This window comes from Myotis daubentonii, chromosome 12, assembly GCF_963259705.1.
Source record: "Myotis daubentonii chromosome 12, mMyoDau2.1, whole genome shotgun sequence".
NCBI classification, from domain to species: Eukaryota; Metazoa; Chordata; class Mammalia; order Chiroptera; family Vespertilionidae; genus Myotis; species Myotis daubentonii.
In genome coordinates this window covers 72,776,784-72,789,192 of record NC_081851.1, presented here as the reverse complement: position 1 = coordinate 72,789,192, position 12,409 = coordinate 72,776,784, and the positions used below count along the sequence as shown (strand labels likewise).

The following is a 12,409-nucleotide window of genomic DNA, read 5'->3' as shown; positions in this document are numbered from 1 at the left end:
CACCCCCAAACTTGCCATTGGTGTTAGAGATGAGGTTGGTTGTATGAACGGCTTTATTTATTTATTTATTTAATTGATTTGAGAGAGAGAGAGAGAGAGGCGTTGATTTGTTGTTCCACCTATTCATGCATTCATTAGTTGCTTCTTGTATGTGCCCCGACCGGGGAACTAAACCTGCAACCTTGGCTTATCCGGATGACATTCTAACTAACTGAGCTACCCGGCAAGGGCTTGTGACCTCCTCTCAGACAGTTCAGAGACCTTGTCCCAGGTCACACAACGATGAAGGACTAGAGCTGGGCTTCGAATGCAGGCATCCACTCCAGACCCTGTGCTCTTACGCACCTGCCCCTTTCCGCTAGCGGAACAAGCTTTGCCCTGCGCTATTTGGACCCTCTTTTTCCACCATCTCAGTTCTTCGGAGTAGGGCTGGTGCAGTTTTAATTGGAAACTTGGGGAAATAAGGACTTCAGTGCTTGTCTGATGAAAGAGTTGTCGAGATTCTTAGGCTTGTCTGTGTCATTGCTCAGCAATTGGATTTTTGGCACAGAGCGCTCATCTAACTGTTATTGCTGTGGAATTGGCCAACAGGGATTTCTGCTAGAACCCCCTTTCCTTAACCTTTCCTGGGCTTCACTGACAAACAGCTTCTGCAGATGCCTGTCCTGGGCTCTGGGTTGGACGGGGGCGAGTAGATCATTGAAGGCTCGGAACCTTCTACACGCCATGCTCTGGCTCTCTGGCCTCGGGCCAAGACTCCTCAGGCGCGATAATCATTAACTGCTGCAGGACAGGTACACAGGTATCAGAGTATCTGCTTCTGCTCGAGCGCACACGGCGACTTCTGAGGGTCTGAGATGGAGAGAAGTCAGGAGAGAGATGGCGGCGAGGGGGTGGCCGGGCAGGAGCCGGGTGCTGGGAGGCTGAGGCTGAGGAGGGAGATCGGGCTGTGGAGCGGCGTGTCCCTGATCGTCGGCAGCATGGTCGGCTCTGGCATCTTCATGTCACCACAGGGGATCTTGGTCTACATGGGCAGCCCCGGGGCCAGTCTTGTGGTCTGGGCCGTCTGCGGCCTCCTGGCCACTCTGAGTGCCCTGTGCTTCGCCGAGCTGGGGGCCCTGGTTCCCGAATCCGGGGGGGAGTATGCTTACATCCTGCACACCTTTGGCTCCTTGCCAGCCTTCCTGGTCATCTACACGTTCGTGCTGGTGAGCCGCCCAGCCTCCATCGCTGCCATCTCTCTGAGCTTCGCCGAGTATGCGGTGGCCCCCTTTTACCCCGGCTGCTCCTCCCTGCCCCCGGCGGTGCTCAAGAGCATGGCGGTCGCTTGCATCCTGCTGCTGCTGCTGGTGAACGGCTGGAGCACGAAGCTGGCCACCCAGCTGAACGACGTGTGCACAGCCGCCAAGGTGTTCTCCTTGCTGGTCATCGTGGCGGGCGGCGCGGCGGTGCTGGGCCAGGGCCGCGGCCGCCCCGAAGCCCTCCCGGCTGCCTTCCACAACACGACGCGGCAGACCGGGCGTATCAGCGTGGCCTTCTACCAAGGCCTGTGGTCCTTCGACGGCTGGAATACCCTCAACTATGTGTTGGAGGAGCTCAAGAACCCACAAGTGAGTCCATGACACGGCTTTGGGGGGCGAAGTCTCTGAGCATCAGCAGTTTCAGCGATTGTCCTTCGAGCTAAAACCATGAAAATTTGGCTGAAAACAGGGGCGCCCTTCCTAGGCTCATGGGAATGGAATGCCAGCCACTGTCCACTCTGATTAGTTTATGGAATTATAGAAATAATGACGTCTCAAGGAAGCAGAGGACTTCACAGCATCATCCCCAGGGTCTCATGTTGCTGCCTGGCGAGGTAGGCATTATCATCCCATTTTTCATGTGGGAAAACCGAGGCTCAGAATGGAGGCGTGATGTTGAGGTCATAGGGACAGCAGGAGGCCATGCGTGATGGCTCAGTTTGATATCTCTTGGGCTGTTCTCTCTGTAACATAGTAGTACACACTTAATTCACACTTGCCATGGGAGCCACCGCAGGACACAGCGGCGTGGTTTGGGACAGGAGTGTGGGCTAGTCCTGCCTGGCTCACCCACCGGAGAACCGTGGGCTGGTTAGTCACTGCCTGGTGGGGGTGGGTCTGCAGGGCCCTCCCCCACCCCTCTGCCTCCCAGGAAGCATTTGTAACACTTGGACTCTTCAGGTGGTGGGGGGCGAGGCCATAAATACATTTGCCTAGGGCGCCATTTGTTTACTTGTTCCCCTGCAGGAGTTTTAAGTTCTTACAGGATGAAACGGCCAGTCATTTCCTTTCTGTCCTAGATTGGCTTTAGGGCCCTGAGGGCTGTCAGCTCTCAGCAAAGACCCCCTGGATAGGGGTTTGGGAGACGCTGTGAGGAGTCATCAGTAAATAAATGGCTGCATCCCAATACAAGTTTATTTATAAAGCAAGCAGCAGGCTGGCTTTGGTCCATGGGCTTTGAGTGCAAGATTAAGGTACTTGAGAATGAAACCAGAAAAATCTCTCCGTTCTTGTGTCTTCGCCAGAAACCTGTCCGTGGCCCAACTGTAGGGCTCTGTAGCTGTCACAGCTCCTTCGCTGGCGGGTGGGCTGTCCGAGATGAGTCAAGTTCAGAAGCACAACGCCTGCCTCGGCATGGGGCTGGGTCAGGCATGGTGGGTGCTCACCCGCTGAGGGCACCCTGCTAGGAGGCCCACAAGAGGGGGAACCCAGGACTCTGCCTCACAGGGCCCAGGCAGAGCCATGTTTCCAGGACTGGGATCATGAGGAATTAGTGGCTATGTGCACACTGTGGCTGGGGCAAGTTCTTTGCCCTCAGATTCTCAGGTTTTAGAACTAGAAAGGAGATGGGAGGACCCATCTCATATGAGAATTTATTGTTACCTTATTTGTGTCACTTTCACAAGTTTTCCATGTGACCTGCTAGGTTGGGTGACCTACCATCCTGGTTGCTCAGGATGGAGGGATCCCCAGGCATGCTGGACTTTCAGTGCTAAAAGCTGGAAAGTCCCAGGCAAACTGGGATGAGCTGGCCACCCTATCTGGCCCCTGCCCTTAGGACAGGGCAGGGCAGGACAGAGGCTTGGACACAATGAAGCAGATGTGCTTGTTGGGGCTCTGCCGCCACTTGCTGCTGGAGTTCAGGAAAGGAGACCACTATGAGGCAGAGCAACCTAGTGGGCTTCCTGGAAGAGGCGGACTGATGCGTTTTGTGGCTAAACAGCCACATGGAAGCAGTAGGAATCTGAACCCAGAGACCAGAAAGAACAGGGCGTTTGTGTCTGAAGGAAAAATGAGGGGGCGGTGTGAGGACAGGCTCTGAGAGGCTACTTCGTCCTCAGTGCCCCGTGTCCTTCCTCCCGCGCCAGGATCCAAAGTTTTCTGTGAGCAGATCTCCTCCTGGCAGAAAGCTCTGGAAATTGCTTTTCACGTTATATTGAAGGATGGAAGATACACTCCGAGGAGGAGATGCTGAATCGGGGGAGGGCCCTCCCTAGGGGATGGGGAGGAGGTCTGCCGGCCCCCACAGGGACAGACAGCTCTGTGCCAGTCTGACTGAGAGCTCCCTGCGTCTTGGCAAAGAGTGGCCTCCTCTGGTTCTGTTTCATATCACATTGTGTCAGTAACATGTCCTGGGTGCCGCCTGGTGCCGAGGGGAAGGCTCGGGCTCATCAGTGCTTGCCGCCAAGGTGACCCAAGGTGAGCTCGGTACCTTTATTGGGTGACGGGGGTCCTCTGGGCACCAAGGCCTCAGCAGTGCAAACTGGTCCCAGTGCCACAGCCCCTGTTTCCAGGGCCCTTCTCCCCTTCCTCTTTGCTGCCCCTCACGCCTGGCAGAGAGGCAGACAGCGGGAAGTCCCATTTGACAGATCCGCACTGATCCCCAACTTCCAGTTGAGGAGAATGAGGGTCAGAGAACCCCTGAGTGTAATGGCCCTCAGCCTGGGTCTGAGTCCTGGGGTCCCTGGCCCCTGGCAGGGCTGGCCCGGGGGTCCTGGAATATTCCAGTTGAAGTGCTCAGTGAACAGCTGACGATGTGACCTTTACCTGTCCTGTCTCTTCCCTGTGCCTCTGCTCTGTGGCTGCCCCTGGTAGGAGTCCCTCCCCTTCCACCTGCCTGAACCTCTCCCATTCTTCAAGGAGAGCCCAGTGGAAGGCCCTGCTCGCTCCAGACGTTTTGGTGATGGCTCCTCTCCCCTCCCCACCTCTGCTGGCTGCTCTGTGCCTCTACTGCTCTGACTGGTTAGGGCCCCTCACCGCCGCCCAGGGCATCTGCCCGTGTGTGTGTCCATGCGGTGGGTCTCTGAGCTCATGGAGGAGGGGCACATGGCCTGCGTGGCCCCAGGCCCTGGCACCGGCCCTGCAGCCGGGATGAGCTCAGTGCTGTGCTCAGGGGCCTGGGAAGGACCTCACGGGCTAACATATGGACTCCTCTCTCCGACTGTACAGCAGAACCTGGTGTGGGCGCTGATGATCGCCATTCCCCTGGTCACGGGCCTGTACATCCTGGTCAACATCAGTTACCTGCTAGTGTTGTCACCCAACGAAATCCTCTCCACTGACGCTGTGGCCGTGAGCTGGGGGTGAGTTTCATGTTCCTAGGCCGCCAGGCAGGCCCCAGGGTGGGGAAGGATAGTGCCCCATGGGTGTTAAACTTTCTGTGCCCAACTGGCGTGGCTCAGTGGTTGAGCGTCAACCTATGAACCAGGAGTCAAGGTTCGATCCCCAGTCAGGGCTCAATCCCCAGTGGGGGGGCATGCAGGAGGCAGCCAATCAATGATTCTCTCTCATCATTGATGTTTCTATCTCTCTCTCTCTCTCCCTTCCTCTCTGAAATCAATAAAATATATCTCTCTATATATAAAAGCCTAAGCAGCCATTACGACTGAATGGCCGGAACGGCCAGGTGGCCAGCCAGTACTATGACGCGCACTGACCCAGACCTTGCTGCTGGGGCCCTGACAGCCCTGAATCTGGGTTCACCCACACCCCGGACCCAGACAGGAGGGGCCTCCCCTGCCCCCCATGCACAAATTCATGCACCGGGCCTCTAGTATTATAGAAAAGAATTAAAAGAAACTTACTTCGATGTCTCACTTGCCCGGTTTTCAGATGGGGCCTGTGACAGTCTTCCAGGCTGTTGCTCGAGTTCTTCCCCCTGACCCCTCTGTCATCCTAGGAACCAGGTTCTGGGGGCCTGGGCCTGGCTGGTGCCTTTGGCTGTGGCACTCTCGACATTTGGCTCTGCCCATGGGACGTTCTTCAGCGGAAGCCGTGTGTGCTACGTGGCTGCAAGAGAAGGCCACATGGTGAGAGAGGAGGTCTGGGAAGGACTGCAAGCTAAGCTTCCTCCTGCCGGGAGCCTAGCATATAGCCCGAAGCAGGACTTGCCCTCTAGACACAGCCCTCTTCCCCTGAGAATGGGGTTCAATGCATCTGCATCGGAACTGGAGTCCCTTTACTTCAGCCTTTGGAGGCTCACCGTGCTGGGTCACAGGGTGGAGCTACTGTATAACCCTCCGGGCCACTCCTCTGGGGTCCTCTCTGACACTCTGTTAGCTTTGCTGCAATCATGCTGAATAACAGACAGCCCCCGCATCTCAAAGGCTTACAACCACAAACGGTTCATGTTGCCGTGGGTTGATGGATCAAGCTGGGCTGGTGTTTGGGCCTTCTCATTCCAAATGTGAGTCCTGGGGCTTGTCTTGCCATAGCAGGTGGCAGGGGCTCAAGAGACCAAGCCAATCACACGAGCACATGTAGAGTCTCTACTCCTGCTCACACTTCATTGGCCAAGCCCAACATCAACGGGTGGGAAACTGTATTTCTCCCCCAGAAGTGGGAGATGGAGACCGAGTGTTTGCTGGACAATAAAACAGCCTACCAACAACAACCCACCATCCCGCTCCATGCTCCAGGCACACTTGTCCTGCCCTCTCCTCCATCCTTCTCCATCTCTCCCCAAACCCATCTTTGTCCCTCTTCCTGTCCTGGGGTGAGCAGTAGAAAGTCAAAAGACCTGGCCAGGCATCTGCCTCAGCCTCCACGCCCCAGCCCCACATACTAAGCTATTTGGGTCTTGGCTGGTCTGTGGGGACAGGCCCCTCCAACCTGCACCCTGAGCCTGGTCACCCCTGGTGAGCCACAGGCCCACATCTGGAAGCCGTGGGAACTGGGGATGGTTAGGTTGGGCACACTGGTGTCCAGAGTGAGTGTGGCAGGGAAGAGGACCGGCAGCTTCCCCAGGCAGACGTCCGCTGTGGCTCCCCTGGGGGGTGCCTGACACCTGGCTTTGCTCCCCAGCCCGGACTTCTGTCCATGGTTCACACCCGTCGCCTCACACCGACTCCGGCTCTGGTGTTCACCACGGCAGTGACTTTGGTCCTGGTCCTCTCAGGGAACTTCAGCAACATCGTGAACTCCTTCAGGCAAGTGAGACGGTCCTGCCAGGCTGAGTATCTTGTGGACCCTATGTGTACACACTTATACTTGAATCTATGCACATAAATATATATATGCGCACGCTGGAAGTCCCGTGTGTGTGTGTGTGTGTAATCTCCACTATATGTATCCACGCATACACTTACACACTACTTCTGGGAGCCCAGGCACACACATTTCAGCCATTCTCCTCCAGTTATGTTTCCAAAATTAAACGTGGCTCTCTCTTCTCGTGCTCTGTTTACAAAAATTCAATGAGACAGATGAACCAGGAGGTCGAGAGAGAGGCAAGTTAAAGGCTTGTGTTGTCTTTCTCACTTTTACTTTTATTGCTGTTCCTCTATTCTGTCACTAAGATAATGTGAAAGGATATTCAGGCTTTATTCACACAATTGCAGCCCTTGGTTCTGCTGTGATTTCTCCTTTGGAGTCTGGTCTGCATCCTGGACTCTGACCCTACATGTCTCTATTAAACTCAGGGCAGACCCACAGGCAACACAATGATTGCAGCAAAGTGGGGAGATGATCTGACCCCCTTTCTCACCTTCCCTGCGGCAGAGAGGATGGGCTGTGGTGCTATCCAGTTGTAATTTTGTAGCCTCATTTGAAGCTCTTTCTGGGCAGGTCTGCATGCCCAAGGAGTTCTCAGGGTAATTTTCCAAGCACCACATGTCCCTCCTTTTGCTGTCATAAGTATAAATGCATCTCCGGGAACAGGATATGCAGTGCCTGATGTGACTTTCTTCAGAACATTAAGTAACAGACATGGTTTTTCTTTCTTTTTTTTTTCCCCTGCGAGAAAAAATAAAATCATTCTATGGTGAGAATAAAATCAAATCTATGGTGACCATAGGGAGTCTTCAGACTGAGATTGGGGAGTGTGACTGAGAATGTCCCAGCCCAGAGTGAGAACGCTAGGAATTCATTGCATCTCAGCGAGGACCCAACATCTTGGTCTTGACCGCCTCAAGGGATGGCCTGATCTGGACCCTGCCTTCAAGGCTAGCTGGGGCTTTCATCAGACCTGCACCAGCCACTCAATGATCTACATGGGAAAGCAGAAGCCAGGATTTGCTGGGTGGGGGATCGGCTACGAGGGTGCTGGTCCTTGAGAAGCGCACAGGCTTCCTTGAGATGCCATCAGACTTGCTTTTTTTGGGGAAAACACAGACACTCCTCCCTCCCCGTGAAAGTTGTCCTCCTCTGTTCAGCCAGGGGCAGTCAGAGGCTTGATCAGGAACCACGTGGTGAGGTGGTGCCCCTTTGTGCCAGAAGGTGAAGGAGGCAGAATGGGCTAATGTTGACCCTCCAGGGCATCCTGGTCCTCGGTGCCCCCGCCTTGCCTTCTGTCCTCGTCTTCATGGATCAGGGGAGCTGGAGGTGGCTGCAAGGCCCTGGATGAACTTGTACTTCTGCCCCAGGTTTGTACCTAGGAGGCCAGCCTATGGCAGGGCCTGGTAGTGAGTGACTCAAGTCTGCCTTTCAGCTTCCTTGCCTGGGTCACCTACGGAACTACCATCAGCTGTCTCCTGTACTTGCGGATGAAGAAGAAGAGCCTACCCCGACCTTACAAGGTAGATGTTGGGGTACCCATTGGGCTTTTTCTACCCTAAGCTGTTGTGTGAGGCTGGTTGTTGAACCACAGCCTCTGTCAGGACCCAGAGGAAGAAGGTAAGGGGTGGCCACTGTCATTTCTGGTTGAGAATTTCTCTATTTCCTGGGGTGGGGAGTGAGGGACATCTGACTCACACAGCACTGATTCTGCTCGCTGGGGATTCACTTCTCCTGTGAACAGTGGGAGACCAGTGAAAGACGAGGCACGCACACAGCTGGACTCACAGGGCGCAGAGAGGACTGGGCGGGTCCCAAAGCTTCTGCTCCCTGGAGGACCCTCTGTAGCCCAGCAGGTGGCTCCCCTGGCCAGGTGAGGTATCATATCCAGGCAGGGACTGGAGGGGAGGAGCTGGTGGCAGGTGGAAGCAACAGGAAGGCAGGCAGGAGGCACAGAGTCCAGGGACCACATACCGCCTCCCGCGCACCTCTCACCATCCAGGGCTCTGCCCATTGCAGGTCCCCACCATCGTCCCCATCGTCGCGCTCCTTGCTTCTCTCTACCTGGTGCTGGCACCCATCATCGACCATCCGCAGATCGAGTTCCTCTACATCTTCCTGCTCCTGCTCAGCGGATTCCCGGTCTACTTCCTGTTTGTCTACTTCCAGCACCATCCCAAGTGTTTGCAGACGGCCACCCTGCATCTCCAGCTGCTCCTGGAAGTTGCTCCAGCCACTAAAAATGTTGACTAATCAACCAAAGGACTTGTACGCAAGCATATCAGCATAACCAAAGGGCACAGACAGTAGGGGGGGTGGGATATGTGTGGAGGTGGGGGGAGTGGCTGGGGAGAGGTCAATGGAGGAAAAAGAAGACATGTAATACTTTCAATAATAAAGAATTTAAATTAAAGAAACATTGACTGATGGGCTGGGCAGTTCTGCTCTGCCCTTTTTTTTTTTTTTTAAATATATTTTATTGATTTTTTTACAGAGAGGAAGGGAGAGAGACAGAGAGTCAGAAACATCGATCAGCTGCCTCCTGCACATCCCCCACCGGGGAAGTGCCCGCAACCTAGGCACATGCCCTTGACCGGAATCGAACCTGGGATCCCCCAGTCCGCAGGCCGACACTCTATCCACTGAGCCAAACCAGTCTCGGCGTGCTCTGCCCTCTTTACTGCAGATGACTCTGTTCTCACACGAGTGGCCTGGCCAGCCTCTGTGGGTGGACAGCGCATGATTCTAACAAGCTCCTAGAGTGCCAGGACACAGTGTTGTGGAGTTTTGGGTTAAGCACCCAGCACAGCGTCCCCTCTCCCTCTCCTCCCCTCTCCTGCGCCTTCTCTGAGAACTGTTCCTTCAGCCCAGGACCTCACAGCTGCACTGAATGTAAGAGTAAACGGCATCTTTAGAGCTAGTTTCCTATTAGCAGCGATCAGATCAGCATTTCACCTATGCCAGCTGATCTGGTCAGAGATGAAAAGGCAGAGAAACACTTAGATCAGTGGTTCTCAACCTTGGCTGCACATTAGAATCACCTGGGAATCTTTAAAATCCTGATTTCTGGGCCTCATCCTCCAGAAATTCCGTTTCTTTGTTACTAATGTTGTGGTCCCACCTCATAATCAAGAAACAGAATTTCCGGAAGATGAGGGCCAGAAATCAGGATTTTACAAAGATTCCCAGGTGACTCTAATGTGCAGCCATGGTGGAGAACCACTGACTTAGATCGTGAGACACCAATGGGGGGGGAAGAGCTGCTCGGCAGGGAAGGGCACCCGGCCTCAGCCTGCTCTCGGCTTCTCACGGGCACAGGCCTGTCCCACAGGCCCTGGGGGTTGAGTGAGGGACAGAGGAGGCGGGACCAGCCTGAGTTACTGCCTTTGTGTGGGGGCCCTGCTGCAGGAGCCCCATCTCGGTGTGAGAGGCATTGATCCTGGTGCACTCACCACTGTTAATCATCACAGCCCAGGGCGTGGCCTCTTGAGTGTGAGCCTCAAACTGGGGAGATTCCAGCCCGTCTCTATGGGCAACCAGTTTGTTCTAAAGGCAGCATCACCCAGCTTCATGCTCCAACACTGGGCCGTCCCCCTGGCTGGCCTGTTCTGGGGCCTCATGGGGGCTGACTGGGAGGCTCAGGGAGGAGAGGTGGGGTCAAGTGAGGGCCCTTTGGCTCAGAGAATGGGGGGCCCTGAGTGAGCCTTGGGGCTTGAGTGCACTGCAGCCTTGGAGAGGAGATGGTGCTCCCGAAGGTGGATCTGGCTCCTTGTGCTGAGGGAACCCAGGGTGAGAGCGGCTCCCCAGGGGCCTGGGGGGTGGGCAGCAGCAGGTCTGAGGGGCGTGGATGGATCTGAGGCCACAGCGAGGGAGGGCTGGCCTGCTTCCTGGTTGTGGGTGAGGAGGCGAAGTCAGCCATGACTCAGAGTCCGAGGCCAGCTCACCTAGTGTTCATGTTGGGGTTCATGGAAATAGAGAAGTGGGGAGGAGGGGCGCTAGAGGAAAGGGGGGCATTTTACTGTGTCCAGTTGGAAACGCTGCAGGACTTTCCTGTGGCGATAATCAGGGGGTTTGCCTATCCGGAGCTCAAACACCATCAGGGCTGAGATGCATACACAGGAGTCACGGGGAAACAGGAGCCTTGGAAGTGAACCGAGTGTTGAAGACAGTTTTCCATGCCGGGACTAAGCTGTTCAAGGGAGTGACCCACCTCACTGAAATCCGCCAGGCCTGCTTTCCCACTGTCCCCACCCACCGCATGCACACGTGTGCTCACTTCCTGCTGCATCCGGTCACAACACCCACGCCCCAGGCGGCAGCACCAAGAGTGGGCCGCACAGGGGAGCTCTTGAAGAACTGTCCTCTAACGTGGGGGTGGGGCCTGGTCAGAGGATAGCCAGCTCCTTGGCCGTGTGGGGCACATTCACCACCTCCTATCCCCAGCGCCACCTCCTCTCCTGACCCACCACACTCAGAGTCTTGGCCCTGGGTCTGGCCTGGGTGGTGTCTCAACAAACGGCCAGTGCTTGGAAGGCCGAGGGCTGTTTGGGGCCTTTGTTTCCCCGTCTTGCACCGTAGTTCCCCTGGGCCCAGGCGCTGCCTGCTGGGACCCGCTGCCCAGGGCCTGGGGTCTTATTTTTGAACGGCTCTGGGGCTGGCTCCTGTCCCCAGCTGCCCGTTTCTGGTACTAAGTGACGGACATGAAGGCCATCTAAACACTTGACCTTGCCTGTTGACCCCTGGAAACCTTCTGAGGCTACCTGCCCACTGGTAGCTGAGGGAACCCTGCATAGGAAATTGACTCTTATACTAGCCGGAGGAGGCAGGCAGGCAGGGGCAGTACCCTCTTGTTATTTCTCAGAAGGCCAACTGAGATTTGGAGCAGCCAAGTGACTTGCCAAGCGGCAAGTGAGTGGCAGAGCTGGCGAAGCAGCCAGTGGCTTCCCGTGGGCCAGCGTTGTTTATTTTTCTGTTCTGTGCTCCCACGGGGCCCAGTGGGCTGGGTGGGGGGGGGGTGGTCTCAGCCCCACACCTCCCTCAGTTCTAGTCCTTCACTATCTCAGGACCCCGGGCTCAGGAATCTACACCCAGCATCTCGTCCACTTCTGGGGACCTTGATGGCTTGTAGGGAAGCTCCGCCTCTTGCCAAACTAGATTTGGGGGTTCTGTGTCTGGTCTGGGCCCTGGCTCCGGGAGGGGGTGGGGTACAGGCATCTCCTCTGGCCTGGGGGCTGGAAAACTGGAGGCACCTGTGGGTTGGGAGCTTGGAGATCCAGCTTAGGGTTGCCGAACGCCAGCATCAGCTACTGATCTGAATCCTGTTTAGGATCTTCTTAACCATGGCAAGAGCAGGGGTGGGGGAGGGAACTTCCTGTTTACTGCTGGCTGGTCTGGGGGAGACATCCTTCTGTGGTTACTGTGAACCCTGACATCTCCACTCTCCCCTGAGGCTGACTCATACCCTCGCCCTTTCAGGGTTAGAGGACTGTGCCCCCTGCAGCCCAGGGTCGCTCCTCTCTGCAGCCGGGCCAGGAAGCAGCCTACGGTAACAGCAGCCCACCTGGTGCCGTCTCACCTGCCCATGACTTGGGTGGCACCCCATTTCACAAAGAAAGAAGCTAGGATTGCAAACGTTAGCAAAAACTAAAATAAAAGAGAGGATGCTAGTGAGGTTTGAACTTCAGGTAAACAACTGTAAAAAGTATTTTCATTGATTTCAGAGAGGAAGGGAGAGGAAGAGAGAGATAGAAACATCAATGATGAGAGAGAATCATTGATTGGCTGCCTCCTGCATGCCCTCTACTGGGGATCGAGCCCACAACCCGGGCGTGAACCCTGAACTGGACTCAAAACGTGACCTCCTGGTTCATAGGTTGATGCTCAACCACTGAGCTACC

The 12,409-nt window shown here is 55.5% G+C and overlaps 1 protein-coding gene across 1 annotated transcript; it reads left to right on the top strand.

The window, feature by feature from the left end:
* The first annotated feature begins 857 nt into the window (after positions 1–857).
* On the top strand, positions 858–8,820 carry LOC132213730 (b(0,+)-type amino acid transporter 1-like). The gene is made up of 7 exons (XM_059660679.1): positions 858–1,610; positions 3,079–3,196; positions 4,288–4,603; positions 5,200–5,329; positions 6,324–6,452; positions 7,948–8,035; positions 8,386–8,820. Exons 1-7 carry the CDS (start codon positions 858–860, stop codon positions 8,763–8,765), a joined length of 1,914 nt encoding a protein of 637 aa, XP_059516662.1. The 3' UTR covers positions 8,766–8,820.
* The last annotated feature ends 3,589 nt before the right edge of the window (positions 8,821–12,409 follow it).